The 16008-nt window shown below is 33.1% G+C and overlaps 2 protein-coding genes across 9 annotated transcripts in view; both read left to right on the forward strand.

Annotated features, from left to right (window-relative positions):
- LOC141459203 (uncharacterized) overlaps positions 1-4151 on the forward strand; it is a 35807-nt gene extending 31656 nt beyond the window's left edge. For both annotated transcript variants that reach the window (XM_074137982.1, XM_074137983.1), the window contains exons 12-15: positions 948-1034; positions 1165-1257; positions 2546-2704; positions 3703-4151. In XM_074137982.1, coding sequence (XP_073994083.1) covers positions 948-1034; positions 1165-1257; positions 2546-2704; positions 3703-3813 — 450 coding nt within the window. In that variant the 3' untranslated portion in view covers positions 3814-4151. The remainder of the gene's footprint in view (positions 1-947; positions 1035-1164; positions 1258-2545; positions 2705-3702) is intronic.
- A 2084-nt stretch (positions 4152-6235) lies between these two features.
- stj (voltage-dependent calcium channel subunit straightjacket) overlaps positions 6236-16008 on the forward strand; it is a 54482-nt gene continuing 44709 nt past the window's right edge. For all 7 annotated transcript variants that reach the window (XM_074138390.1, XM_074138391.1, XM_074138393.1 and 4 more), the window contains exons 1-6: positions 6236-6463; positions 11027-11108; positions 11187-11291; positions 12254-12479; positions 13442-13573; positions 14945-15213. In XM_074138390.1, coding sequence (XP_073994491.1) covers positions 6378-6463; positions 11027-11108; positions 11187-11291; positions 12254-12479; positions 13442-13573; positions 14945-15213 — 900 coding nt within the window. In that variant the 5' untranslated portion in view covers positions 6236-6377. The remainder of the gene's footprint in view (positions 6464-11026; positions 11109-11186; positions 11292-12253; positions 12480-13441; positions 13574-14944; positions 15214-16008) is intronic.

Below are 16008 nucleotides of genomic sequence, written 5' to 3' on the forward strand. Positions count from 1 at the left end.
TTGGTAACACACTTAAGGAAATCTGTTATCGCACATTAACAGTATCTTAATCCACCTATTAATTATTAGTTTGACAATTTAATGTTTAATTTTAGTAAATCCGAAACTCGGCTCTCACAATATTATATCCCGGAGTCTGTATTTGCCAAAAATACAATGATTTGAAATGTTTCATTTAAACTATTCTAAGTTATCTTAAGTACCTGGTTCATATTGCGTAACCATATGACACAACAGATCGTATTAAACTGTTAAACAAGTAATTTTTAAGTTCTGTGATGACGATCTTGTACTATATACAATTTTTTTAACAGAACTCACAGCTAATTCTGACTTGGAAAATCCCTGAATCGGATGTGATGATTCCCAGATATCTAATAGGACTTACTATTTTAACTTTGCTCTTAATTTTATGATTTAAGGTGCGTCAACATCTGAGGTTGTTGGTGCCCGGAGCTTTTTTCAGTGCACTGCCGGCCTTTGGGCAGTGTTCGCTCGTTACAGACAACTCTGTCTACCACCCAGTGATTGATCTCTTTGCTTTTATCTTAAATTTGTGGGGACTTTCTTAACAAACAAGTGTCTTAGTTGAGATATATTCACCTCTAATGAATTTTCGTTGCAATATGTTGCTAAAGCATTCAGCTTTCTTTAAGCATCGACTAAACTATTGGAGAACAAAACCAAATTGTCGGCATAAGTTAATGATGTCACGCCCATCTTACTTTTAAAAACAACACCATTTTGTTTGTTTTAAGTACTATCTCTCTGTCATAAAATTTCAACCTTTATGCATTACTCATTTTTAGGTTTTAGTTTCAAGTAAGAGATATTGTGTAAGTGTTGTGTTAGTGTGTTGTGAGGAGTGCGGTTAAAGGAAGTGTGTGAATGTTGCAGTAAAAGTAAGGTGGGTGTGTGTTTCTCAACAGTTTTTTCTTAACTTTCAGTCGTTGCAGCATAAAAATTGGAAAATGGCTGAAGCATTAACGAATGCTGAAAAAGCATTACAGACCAAAATTAAGCAAAATTCCGTTGTAAGTATATTTCATTTCATTTCTTGATTTAAGATCTTACGTTCTTTTTTTTTAATTTTCTGGTTTACCGGGGAGAGAGGGTGCTAAGAATACATCAAGTGTACATTCTACATTTTCCTCACTTTTACAGGAATCAAATAAACTTAATTTAGGCAAAATGCAGGCAACTCTGCTAAGACTTGTGAAGACTATGTCGCCACATTTCAGCCTTGATGAAACTCAGGTAACCAACATTTTTCTTTCTTTTAAACCCGTAAAGAGAATGTTCCTGTACATTTCTGATTTGAGTTTTGTCGGAATTATGCGTTTTTTTTCCTTTTCCGCGCTACAGTCCGAAACGGTTTTTGGCTTGCTCAATACGGATAGATCACTGAGCCCTATACAAGGACACTTTCCCATGTCAGCCCTCGCACTATTTGACCACCTGGAGAACTGTTTAAAAACTAGCAGCTGCTGTACTGTTAATTTTTTTCTCAACTTATGCTTATGAGTCATTATTTTCCGAAATAAATGTAATAAAAGATAGTTATACAAAAAAGCTGACTGATAAATCCAGCGCGATATGTGTATTATTTAAAGTTACGACTTATGAACCCGACTTACAACATGCAGCATCTAAAGTACAACAAAAATCTCAGTAATAAAAGTTATAATTAGTATTGACTTTTTTCATGGCAAAATATATTGTGTACAATTATTTTGTGAATTTCTAAGTCACCTCTTAATTTAATTGTAAAAAATCAAATTTTGATGTGTTTTATTATTGTTTATTTTCTGCTAAGAATTTCTCGGCAAGCGAGAGGCTCGTCAACAAATAATTTTAATATTTGGCACGTGCAAATAAAAAGGTTTGTCACCGCTGCTCTAGTACATGATTCTTTGCAGGTCTACTTTTTTCCCGCATTGGGATTGCTGTTGTACCCTAACGTGGTGTTGAACCAGTGACTGGTACACATATTGAGATTTTTTTTTTCACCAGTTTCTTTATGGTTACATTTAAGTCTATGCTCATATTTGTAATGTGTCAAATCTAATAAGCTAATACTCTAAACATATTGCAATGAAAAGTACACATTAAAGGAACAAATGAAAAATAAAATTGTTAATGCGATAAAAAAATAATAGATGATTAGACAAAACTTCTTAATAAATGTAAACATTCACACAAAGTATAAGAACATCATATCGAAATAAATCAACTAATTTCATAAATACTAACAATAAAATGAAAATAAAATTATAACTAACTGGTAACTAGATTTTCAAAATATGTACAGTTAGATTATGTACAATCCAAGCTAAAAAAAAAAAACATACAACTGACAGTGAAACTGACTAAATTTTAAATTTATACACTCAAGTTTTTAATATAGCGGAAAGATATAATAGTCTAATAAAATAGCTAATTGACAATAAACGGAGCGTTGTAAAAACAAAAATCCATGATAAATATTTTGATAATTAATACTCGTAGTTATCATAATAAATAATTAATATTTAATCTATTTTAGTGTGATATTGACAAATGTCTAAGTTACTTAGAGCAGGCGATACTATCTCAATCAATAAATGGAGCCAACGATACCACAAAATCGTCGTTGGAATTATTACAAGAAAATAATCGCCTACAGGCGTTGGTTGTTAATTATAAAGGAGTTATTGTCGACACAGTAAGTAAAATTATTTGTAAAATTTGAACCGTGTAATGCCCCAATATTATTAAGTACAATCATGTCAAACTCGCAAATATCTTTTTAACCAAACCAATATAACCTAAATCTATGGAATTTTGTGATAAGAGTTCAATCTCGTACTCATAACTAGTTTCAATAAATTGAAAATTATTGAAATATTTATTGCATTACAAAGAAACATGATATTAATTTGAAGGCGATTAAAACGTAAAATTTCTAATTATGGATATAAAAACCAACGAATTCGTACTTCGCGCAATTTTTATTTTTTAAGACTTGGAGGTACGGATAATGAGGGTTCGCTCATTGTGGTGTATTTCCTCGTGCGGACTTTTAATTAAAATAATTATTGGAATTAGGCCCAATGAGTGGTAGGATTACACGATACCTTTAATTGTCTGACATCGTAAGTTACTTTAATTTAGGAGATAATAGGTGTTGAAATCTTCATAGGGAGTCGGCAGTTAACATCGCTCTTGCAACATATGCCAACTCCCAACGATCTCTCCAGAGGATTCCTAAGGAAGTGACTAGTCCTCTTCCTCTTAAAGGTAATCCTCTTCTCGGGAGGGGAGGAGGTCTGTTATGTTCAGTGTGAATTCTAGAAATATCTGATGCATTATTTAAAAACTTACTTGAACTCGGGTGTAGAATATTTTAAATAAAATATATACCCTACCCCACAATATAGCTAGTAATTTTAAAATTGGTTTCACTAAGTAGGTGAAAAAAAAGTGAAAGCTATCAAATCAATCGAATGTCTCAAATAATCAAGACGGCCCGTTTTTTGAACCAGAGTTATTTCATAGGGAGTTTAAGGGAGCCGGGATGTCGCAATACTAATGCCACTTTATGGTGGCGAACCTATGCAAGTAAACATTCGTCAATTACGGTGTTTTAAGTAAATTTGACTATAAATGTTAGTGGAAAGTTCAATGAGTGTTCACTTTCTTGTGTTTGTTTTTTTGTTCTAGGATAAACTACTGATCCAAGTTCAAACCAGCATTGAGCTTGAAGAAGACAAGTGGAAGTCCAAAGTGAGGTCTTTAGAAGAAGAACTCAATCAATTACGACAAAACCAGTAAAATTACTGTTTAAAGAATAAAATTAATCCATGTCCAGGAAGGCAATGCTCTAAACTAACTTCTGGCAAAGTGTGTGCAAAAAGTGATAAGAAATCACCAAAAGAAAAAGTGATATTCCAATTAAATTTAAAAGGAACAAAAAACGTTTTTCTAAATATTATACATAAAAATTATGATTGTAAGTTGGTTTATTCTTTTTTTAGTTTATAAATTACAAGTGATAAAAGTGTTGCTAATATTTTTGTATCCAAGATTATATGACAAATCTAGCAAAGTTGACTAAATATATTCAGAATGAAGGAGCTAATAAAGAAGTATAATAAAAATTTTTTTACAAATGATTGCATTTCTGTGACTGTGAACTCCAACTCGTATACTACACTCTACAAGCTGTGGTAAATTTTCATTGTCGGTTTTACACCGCATAAAATGTGGACCAAGGAGCGGAATTGACAGTGATCAGAGAATGCTAGGCTGACGAATGACACCCTCGTAACTTTTCCTGACGCTTATCACTTTTTTGCCACCTCTTCCTTTTCAGATTTGGATTGTCCTGGAGCTAATGCAATGTTTTTGTTAGTTCGGATTGTTGGAATGATTCCATTTTCATTGCAAGTAGTGTTTATTTAAATGAAACAAAGTTCAATTAAATTTTGAAGAAGGATTTACTACTGGCTTCAAGTCGGCGTACAACTAGCTGGAGCCCAAGAGCTAGTTGGTATAGTTTGGCAGCTACTGAGCCCTGCTGCAGGATACTCACAGATAGCTGTAATGGTTGAGTAGATACTCCTGATTCGCCCGAATATTTTCTAGTGTTGGTGTGCAAGGTGCACTACTTCTTCAGTTGAGAGAAGTGCTCATTCTAAGGTCGACGCCTCACGGATACTAATTTCTAGCATCAGAAAGATCTCTCTCAAGGCATTAAGACGTGAGAAAGATATAGCGTGATACAAATTGACTCCCATGTTTTAAAAAATATATTAAATGTGGCTGTGATAAAGGCAATGTATATTTATGTGGCGTACTTCATTTTTCCTCTTGGAATTGGATTGGGAAGTCATGTCACAATGCTCGTTAACCCATTAACACCAAACAATTTTAAACTTATCTTTTCAAGACATTTTAAGGTTTTTATTATTATTATTATTATTTAAAGAGCCTAATAAGGGACTGCAAAGTTTAATTTAGTTCTTAATTACTGGTTCGAATACAGCTGCTGGTCCCCTAGATTTTCTCCATCTAGGAGCTTCTTACAGAGCAGACTTTTATGTTCAGGTGCCCATCAGTCTCAATAGCTTTGCTGGAAAGAGTGAAGAAATTATTGAAAGTGTTTCATCTTATTAAGTTTTTTATTAAGGAAGCTTATTTTATGCCGATATTAAGGAGTTCTTTAACAAAAATGAGGTCTCTTAGGAGTCGAAGATGACTAAGTCTATCTCTATATACGTATTTGCAATTCCTATTTACGACTCGTGGTCTTCCCAAAAGAAAAAAAAAGATTGCAGGCCACTAAAAAAGTTATCTGTGGGTAATTGAGGGAAAGACGAGGAAGACGGAGGCCATAATACCACTTTCCGAAAGAGCTTGAATAGCGAACCCAACATCGATGTAGAATATAGGCAACTCCAGAGGTTCGTGCAAGTCTGCAATCATTAAGTAACTTGATTTACCCAGAAAACGTTTCAACTAAAGGGGCATGGAGCTAGAGGAAGAAGAATTTCTTGGGATGACATTATCAACAACTATCTTGACAAAAAGCAGTACCTGAATGCAGCTTAGAATATAGCCATGAATAGAGTATGTTAGCACTCCTTTTGCTACTTCTTAACAACTACTAGGTAAAAGAGGAACAGAATAAGTAAGTAAGGGTATCTTACGATATTGTAGACGAAGTTCTTTTTACTTTCTGTAGAAAGCATGGGAATAAGAGTCACATTAGGCACTGATCCCACAGATCATTACCATTAACAAATAATTTTTTGGTTTTGTTTTTAGCCATATGGGTTTAAAAACCATACATCCTATTGTCCAGTTCCAGCTCCAGCATTGTTTTTCAAACCGGTTGAGTAATGGAAACCCAGTTAGTGTTACCTTACTTAAGCTCACACTGCTCTGTGTCGCACCATAGAATATGACCATATGTATTGAGTGAGAATGGAAACGCATTCCAGCATTTCATTGCTCAAACGAGTATTTATTTTTGCTCCGGCATTGCTCTTGTTTTCCAAACCAGAGTGCACCACCCCGCAAAATTTGAAATATATATATAATTTTCATCAAAGCACTGTGAAGGCCTAAAACATGTTGTTTTTTTTTTTAACTTGTATAACAAAGAGTTCATTTAATTTTTAATTTTGATTTCAACTAAAGAAAACTAAAAAATGAGTGAGTTACATATAATTTCATTAATTTTAAGTGCGCAGGTCTAGGCACTATTATGAAGGTTAAGATTTACTTAGTAGTATTCAATAAGCTCGAATTACTTAGTTATTATTATAAAGAAGCCTAACTTTTTATTTTGAAAATGTTAGGAAAGAATCTGTGATGTATTTGGAATTAATTTTATGATGTTTATTGCGAAATATTCAATTATTGTAATATTTATCATCAGTAGAAATTTGCACGCTCATGGCAACCTACCAAAGGAAACGTAAGTTTAGAGTTTATAGTTCGTTTTCAAATTTTTATGGTGACAAATTTTCCCCAACATAAGGGAATTTCATGAATAAGCCAAACTGTAAATTGTCTTCCCCACTCCAACATATTCTTCACTACTTTGATTCTACCTTCGTCCAATCACAGGACATTGTCCGTATGTTAGAAGATTAGAAATTTACATTACATGTGGCTCTATGAAAATTTCTAATCTAATAAATGTCCAAAATTTTATATACATATATATTATATATGTACTCCTTAACAAAAACTTACAGTTTAAAATGTTAAGTATAAGGGTTGATTAAACGCCAAAAGGTACACAAATCAGCGAGTACCCAACATTTCATTAATATTTAAGTAATTTTACTGCATTAATTTTCATTAATAAGTTATTTTTTAAAATTTATTAGATATCACAGACCCTTATGCTGGCCATTTTCGTCTACAAAATATATGTTCAAGTAGCACTGTAGATTGACTGTAATATCTAGTTATTTATAATAATCAAACTATTAATTACAGGTTAAAAAGAAAAACGTTATAAAAAATAAAATAAAAATATGAGGCTAAAAAATTCAAAACCTTGTTTAAAAAAATGCTTACACCAACTTACATCAATGATTTTGTTTATTTTATTTATTTATTTTTATTTCTTAAATAAAAATCGTCGGTTTAAGTTTATTCTTCGATTAAAGCAATTGTTATTTTATGAAGTAGTCAAACGTTTATAATAATAGGTAATAATTATCTGGCTTTATCGCAAATAATATAGTTTTCTTCAATTACATTCTCCATCTAGGTGTTCTTTCCACAATGTTGTATATATGTAATATAAAGTAAATAAGATATGCATATATTTATATATTTATATTTAGGACAGCTAATTATTCCAGTATTATTTATACAGTCTTTATTTATTAAAATAATAATAAAAATAAAATACATTCCTGGGTGTACAAAATAATTACAAAGACATCTGCCATGGTCAATGACCGTCGGCGGAAATTATTCCAGTATTTTACTATAAGTAAAATTAGGGGGACTAAATTAAATTACAATAGAGAAATGAATAATTATTGTTTAATAATCTACTTGTTATTAACTGTGTGTTAATTGTGCTCACGAATATTTCGGTAAGACGAATTCAAGACAAGGGTCTGTGACATCTAATACATTCCAAAAAAATGATCCCAGAAGTATGAATGAATTGTTGGGTACTAGTTGATTTGTGTACCTTTTGGCGTTTAATCAACCCTTATACTTAACTTCTTAAACTTTAAGTTTTTGTTAAGGAGATTTTTGTACCTTTTAGATAATTTTTTTTTGTTCCTTGGTTGGCACAAATGTATATATTTAATGATTTTTAAATATACGGCATGGTTGCAAATACTTTCCCTTAGAAGTTGTAAAAGCAGGATGACACTTAAATGTCACGCAATTTAAATTCTTCTTCTTGCCTAATTTGATCAAAGACGGGCGAAGATTAACAGAGATATTATTAATAACCATTTAAAAAGGAGCTTTATTTACGTGGGGCAAACTCTCCTCCTAAGTATAAACCATCGAGACCCCATAAAGCCGTATCTACGTTATCTGAAATTTCAAATTGAAAGACAATTGATTCATTAAAATCCGTTCGTACGTCGATAATTTGAACAATTGAAGAACTTCCTCTTGGTAGGTGTAAGAGCATGATGACACCTTAGAGTCTGTACGGAAGCTTTAACCGCTTCTTCGTGCTAAATTTTAGCAAAATCGGACTAAGCGTTGTAGAAATATTAGTAATAATAGTTTTAGAGAGGGCCTGACCTGGTGGGACAAACTCCTCTCCTAAAGATTCACAGCGTCGTGACCTCTAAAAATGCAAATATACATCACTTTTTTAACCAAATAATAATTGCAAAACTTCCCCTTAGTAGGTGTAAGAGCAGAACGTCGCTTTAATGGTACGTAGAGGAGCCCAAAACCTTTCACCCTGCCAAATTTTATCAAAATCGGGCTAAGATTTACAGTTATTAGTAATAATAATTTTGGAGGAGGTCCCACATGCATGTGGCTAACTCCTCTTCCATTCGATGTACAGCATCGTGACCCCCAAAAGGCACGTCTCCATTTGCCTTATTTACAAAGAAAGTTGGGGAATTTTATGTTTTATAGAAAAATAGAAAAAAAATAGTCAAAGTTGGGTGTTTTTTAACGTTACACTTTTTCGTGCAGTTTTTGACGATAACCCTTATACAACTGTCCTACTGGACAGTTTTACTGTTTAAGAAGTAAAATGTCTTCTTAAAATGTGGATAATATTTCTGCTAAAAATTGATACAATTACTTCAGAAAGATACTTAGAAAACCCTAGTATATTATTATCGACGAGGTTATCGCTTGTTGAGCCCTTCTGTTCAAATGAATTTTCGGATAGGCATAACTCTTTAGAAGAATTGAATCTAGTTATTACCAACATAACAGAAAATAAAGCTCCTAGCAGGATCGAAAATGCTACGAATATTACAAACATGCTCTAAAAGATTTTTTATTAAAATTATTATTATTATTTAAAAAAAGAATTGGCGTCTAGCTATTTCTTTATTAACAAAATGAGCAAATTTTCTCTGGTTTAATAAAAGAGAGGCTTTCGGAATGAATTAAAAATTAATAGTATACTACATTAGTTGTGGAGGGTATTAGTCTAGTGATTATGAGCGTGGCTTTGGATGTGGGAATCCCAGTTCGAATCCTGCGTATAGCTACTTTTTATTTGCCAGAGAAATATGGTAATGTATTTGCTCCTGCCCCCGACTATAACAACTAACTGGTAGTTGAACGTTAAGTCCCGCATGAAAAAATAGGCGATTGCTTTACTTTATTCCACATTAATTTCAGGTCGGCTCTAGATCCAATCATTCATTTAACTGTCGACAAAATTTTGATATTTAACTAACTTAATTAAAATAAGGCTAGTAGTCTGCATTAACAGACCTTCTCTACAAACTGTATTAACATTAGGTATTTCTAAAATACATATTTTATACGTTTATACGCTTAAGCCTTAAAGGTCAGGTATCTTTCATTATTCAATTCATTCTATTGTGTATTAAAATTAATGAATACAATGTCTGCGACATCTAATCTTTGCTTTTATGTACCGTATCAAAAGGGGTAAACCCCAGAATTTTTTTTAAGACAAAAGGACTCTTTTTTTTTAAGGTTAAAGGACTCTTTAAAATTTCTGTACACTTAAAATAAATTCCTGAGGACATCTAAATACAGTGGAGTCTCGGTTATCCGCATGACCGGGACCGGATACGTGACGGATAGTCGAATAGACGGATAATGGAAAAAAACAGGAAAATTTCCAGATTCTTTTGTTTAACGTGTATAAAACTTTGTATTAACTGGTATACATATTTTATACGTTTATACGCTTAAGCCTTAAAGGTCAGGTATCTTTCATTATTCAATTCATTCTATTGTGTATTAAAATTAATGAATACAATTTATTTAAATAAAATAAATAAAAAAATTTTCTTTTTAAAATAATTTTTTTTTTTTTTTTGTAATTTTTAAATACTGAGGACAGTGACGGTTAATTGGAATAGACGGATAAAAGGGTGACGGATAACCGAGACTCCACTGTAATGATGTCTAAAATAAATCAAAAATAGTCTTTAGCTTAGGCTTAAATGATAGTTAAAGTAATGCAAGGTGGGGGAATCATGCTCTACCAGCCTGTACAGAATGCCAGACAATGTCAAACGTTCAGACTTTCCGAAGTTCATCAGAATTATGCCAGTGTACGTACCTCTGTCACCACATTTACTAAAACTCTGGCTAATTAATTGGTCAGTTGAGGGTTGTGGATAGTCCCGTCCTGAACCCGAATGGCTCATCTTTAATTATCTTCTCAAATAAAAAATGATAATAAAGAAATAAAAGTTTAGCAAATGTGTCTTTATAATCTGAAAAGTTTCACATTATTTTCAGTAGATTTAAAATTAGGAAAGATTTTAAAATCTATGTCCCGGAAATAAAGTTTTAACGACTGATTTCTTCATGGAATAGAGGAAAATTGCAACATTTAGCAAATAAAATAGGAATAATTTAAAGTGAATATTCCTGAGGCTAGGCGAACTACCAAGGAGGAAAATTTACATATAGAAAAGTAAAGCGACAGGCGCAAATACTAGTCATAGTTCTTGCCTTTTATTGTGACCTGTGAGTTTATTACCTGGATTCTGATTACCACCATCAAGTGTCTTACCACATATCTGGTAAATAATTTAAAATACAGAAAGTTTGGAGTTTATTGACGGTAAAGAAAAGCTAGCAGATGAAATGAGCTTAGAATTGTAAACTCAAAGAAGGGTGAGCTCAGATTGTCATTACACTTAGTATGTAATAACTGCAATTTCTGCGAACAAGGAACTTTTAATAACCTGTTTTTAGACGCTGTCAGATTTGTTGCTAGTGCATTATATACTTATTTGAGAGCTTCTGTCTTTCTTCCTGTCTAAGCCCAAATCACCAGGATTAATTATCATCTCGTTATTTTTTTTAGATTGGACTCTTGGGTTTCAAAACTTGGTGCAGAGTTATGGAATTTTGGCGATGTGGTCACCAGAAAGAAGGAAATGCAAGATGTGTGTACAATTTTATGAATAATAGTAACTGCATGTTTCTCGCATAATAATAAAATTACTCTTATGATTTTATTACAGAGTTTCAAAGATGCCAAAGTGGAACCAAGAGAGGGGTTAAAACTTGTCCAAGATATTGCGAGAGAAATTAAAAATATGATGGAGCTCAAGGTCAGCGCAGTACGGGTAAGTTGCCATCATTAGTCAAGGGGCTGACACGTACTGAATTTTGTCTCTAATCTCTTACACAAAACAGATGATATGGTACGAACCACACACCAGAGCGGAGTGTGCTCAGCAACTAAATCTTCAAACGAGAAAGTAACCAGAGCAATTGAACATCATTGTTTGAATAATAGTGACTATATGTTTCTCGCATGATAATGAAATTACTTTTATTTTTTATTACAGAGTTGAAAATATGCCAAAGTGGTGGACTAAACACTTTAGTTGTAATTTTGGCCAACATTTCATACTTAACACTAAACCAAATATAAAATTTCATCTTCAATTTTTATTTTTCAATTTTGCTGACCACAGACATTTACAGAGAGACTGACAAACAAACACATAAGCATACCGATTGGTGGATCAAAATCAGGTGCGGAAGATCTGTCAATTTCTAAATATGTAATATTTTAGGGCCGTTTTTTTTTGGATGATATTGTCATTTTGGCAGATTCTTGAACCAATGCTCGGTAAAAATTAAGTATTCTTAACTCTTGCTGTGACAATTTCTCTCTACTGTGAATGCAGATAAGAAAAATTTGCAATTAATAGAATAGTTATAATCCTCAAACAATACGATTTGTTTTCTGGAAATAAAGAGAAATTATTATTATGTTTAGCTGGGAGAGAAATTTAGCTCATTTGCTAAATGATAACAGATAATAGGCTATGTAATAATTATCAGCATAACTGGCAGTAAATGGTAATAGATTAACTAAGCAGAAGTAGTTCTGCAGGGTTTTTTTTTACAAAAAAGCTTAAATTGATTTTCGAATTTAAAATTCCAATATTTAAAGAGAAAATAATAGAATAAAGAAAAAACAAGACCTCATGTTCTTCATTCCTCCATATTCTGTAAATCCGTAGCTGTGGTCTAACTAAATCTCATACAATAATGACATAACTTTTTTCTCTTGCAGAGAATCATGGATACAGCGGAGAATGCAGCAATGGCATCCCAAGATGAAGGCAATGTACCGTTGGACTATCAATACTATAACGCTAAGACAATGGAAGTTACAGTTAAAGGAGTAGATCCACCGAACTCTTCTAGGCTGTTGCTGACTCCAAACAGCAATTTTTTTAATATTGCTATCAATACGAATGTCAGTGCTGTACATGTGCCAACAAATGTTTATGATCGAGGTGATCGGACATTTTTTATATCTTTACTTATTTGTTGGAGTGAGGTACTCGCATTTCCCTAGCTGACCATTGATAGTTAGAGCTCTCTAGAGGCGAACAAATTTTATTTTGACTTTCATCTAAAGGTTTCTCTGGGACCCGACTGAGTGAAGCGCAATCTTTAATTGTTACCATGGAAAAGATATAAAGACGGAGCTTTGCGGCTCACTGGTATCAATGGCAATGTATCCTTATTTCACATCTTTAACTTTTAGCACAAGCTCTTGTTCGATGCTCACACTCGGTCGTAAAACCGTCTGAGTGGTGCCTCCATAAACCCGTCGTAGCGTTACAATGCCTAGTTCGAAGCAATTTGCTCTATCCACGGCTTCGCAATAATTGGAAAACGTAAGAGGTTCTGTTTCTTTGCTAAGTATAATCTGAAAGAAACATTATCAACCAGATCCAGTAAATGCTCGTGTCTTCAAAGCCTCTGGTGCCCTCGGGTCCAAGACCAATCATACCGTTAAAGTCCGAATCTACAGATGTACAAAACATATTATTTTGAACTATTACAAAACAATAAAGAAAAATTCAATTTTTAATGGAATTTTTCCAGCATTTTCTATTTTTGGTTTTATAGTACAATTAAGACATGTATCTTCCCTTCAATACATTAATTATGTTTATTAGGTAAAAGTTAAAAAAATGTTGATTTGTGAGAAAATAAGTTGATAAATATTGGTTTGAAGAAAAAAATAATTTTTTATTTTCAACTAATATTACTTTAATGCACAGAAATTATTATTATATTAACCTAGAATTATTAGTCGTAAAAAATTAAATAAATGTTGATCTAGACTTATACTCAAGAACTTCAGAAAATATGGAAGAAAAATCTGCAAAAAAAGGCAAAAAGTACAACATTATGATATTTGACAAAATGTGTCCACCATTTAAGACAGTTATAACTCTGTTTGTAGCTCCAGATGTGCTGCATGGCATCGAATGGTCTTCAAATCTAAATGAAATTTTTATTAGTAACTTTAGGGAAGATGATTCACTTTCTTGGCAGTATTTTGGGAGCTCTACCGGATTCATGCGCCAATTTCCAGGTAAGTTTCAAATTCTAAGTTATAGAACAAAAAAAAATCAATTAACAACATAATTATATTTTGAAGTTAATGAGACAATCTCACGCTAAAAAGGAACTAAATTATGATATTGAGCTGAAACGAAATTATCTACTTACAATAAAATCAGCCGAACAGGAGCAACTTTATTTCCAAAAATATTTTTTGTATGTATATATAATTTTCTGTAGAGCACGCACAACTTTTTCAGCATCATCGCACGAGGAAAACAAACTAGCTGCCAATCTTTCTGCCTTTATAGACGAAAATGCTTAGTGGTCTGCGGCTTCATTTTAAACGATATTCTACTCCCCACAATGATGGCGTCGAGAAACCTTATCGTTTGATTGTTGAGTCAATCACTCTAGATCGTTGTCCAGTCCACTGGTCTTAGATTGTTCTTCCTGAGCGTCTCCTTTGCTGGATACTACAGGTCTCTCGTTGCTTTCTGACACCAATAGAAAGGCTGGTTTAACAACCATGAGGCGATAACTTTTTTGTGATTCAACTTTATGTCGCCGGTTTTTTCTTCAATTTTCACTACCTGATAAGGTTCACAGAGATTGCATTGATTACTTGAATTTATTCTCTTGTAGAAATACCTGTGTGCATGCTTTCAAAGTTAGGGGCTAAAATATTCTTCGCTAGCTGTTCTTAAATGTAGCTGGACTAAGCTTTGCGTATCAACTTTTTTTTACTATTGAACGACTGTAATAATATCATGGATTGAACAAGTTTAAAAAACTCTCTCGGTACCTGAAATGTTTGTCATTGCGCTGCCTTGGCGCCAGTATATCTCGCCTAGACGTCATTGTAATAGGTAATAGTTCTAACGTAGTAGTAGAGTAGGCAGGATTTTTGTCCTATTTCTAACGTCCCAGTGAGCGGTAGTGCGCTCTTTAATGATCTACACCACTCTACACGGCCATTCGCTTGCATGTGATAAGCCGTTGTTCGCTCACGCTGCACTTATAAAAGCACAGATAGATTCCTGATCAGCTGGGATTTGAATTGTCCGTTTGGTTAGAGTCACTTCTTTTGGCACACATAATGAACAAAACTTATGCTAAAAAGTATTAAATTATGATAAACAATAATAAAATTTAATTAAAGAAGTTGAATAAATACTGATTCCAGGGAATTCGAAATGTAAAGAATACTTGAATAATTAATAAACACACTTGTAGAGAATGAGTTCTGGCTTTTAATTCTCAGGTTTCACAACCATGGCGCTTGAACTTTTACGTCAACCCAGAGGCATACTTGCCAGCTTCTTTTAATTAATCCATCTGACACTGTTTCCATAAAGAATAATAACTGATTCAAATAATGTATTGGCGCACTATTTTCTAGCTATGAAATGGGAACAGACTCCTTCTGGTCCAGTAGATCTGTACGACTGTCGGACACGTTCTTGGTACATAGAAGCAGCGACCAGTCCTAAAGATATCTTAATACTTGTGGACAATTCCGGGTCAATGATGGGTCAACGAAAGGAAATAGCCCGCCATGTGGTCAACAACATATTGGACACTTTAGGCAACAATGATTTCGTCAACATCCTTACGTTTGTCAAAGATACTGTGGAAGTTGTACCATGTTTCAAAGATAAACTAGTCCAGGTGAGTCTAAAATTCGATAATGATCCTCTAACTTGGTTTGTGAGAATTAGTTGGTAAGTTTTTTGTTTAAAGATTTGAGAGCAAATTCGCAGCTTGAAACAGCCCCTAAAAGCTTTATTAGAGTTTCTTGCAATCTTTTTCAAGGCAACATTATGGTATTTAACAAAGTATATCCTCTATTTAAGACTGAGTTATAACTCTGCAGCACTTCTAGATGGTCTGTTAATTAGTAGGGATCTATTTAGTGGGCTTACACCTCTCTAAATCTGATAATAATACTTATAACAGATCAAAAATAGACTCACTTATTATCTGGTTACTTATTTTGAGTATAGAATTTAAAACCGTATTGACAATTGAACCTTTGAAAGATATGTTTTCTTTTTATAAACATATCAAATAAGAAAACCACTTTTATTATTTTATTATTTTCAATGCATACAGGGGCGAATGTCAGTGTAGTGGTTATGAAGCATGGATTTGTAAGTGGAAGATCACCAGTTTGAATCCCGTGTGTAGCTACTCAAGTGATAGAAAAAAATGTTGATAGTTAATAAAAATTATAATGATGTGCTTCCTCCCCCGTCAACGAAACCTAATTGGTAATTCGACGTTAAGCCGTTAAGCTGGAAAAACCGTTACTATTTTTACCTTAAATCTGCATACAAAGTACATCTACCATGAGTTAATCTCTACATCTATCATCTAAATACCACTCCTCATTTAGCAATAATATCGTGGGTAAAAGTACCCCGAGATAATGTTACCTATCGAGTTTATCTTTTTCTTTATTCT

The sequence above is a fragment of the Rhodnius prolixus genome, unplaced genomic scaffold (assembly GCF_049639745.1).
Source record: "Rhodnius prolixus isolate KJV_2025 unplaced genomic scaffold, Rpr scaffold_11, whole genome shotgun sequence".
NCBI lineage: Eukaryota > Metazoa > Arthropoda > Insecta > Hemiptera > Reduviidae > Rhodnius > Rhodnius prolixus.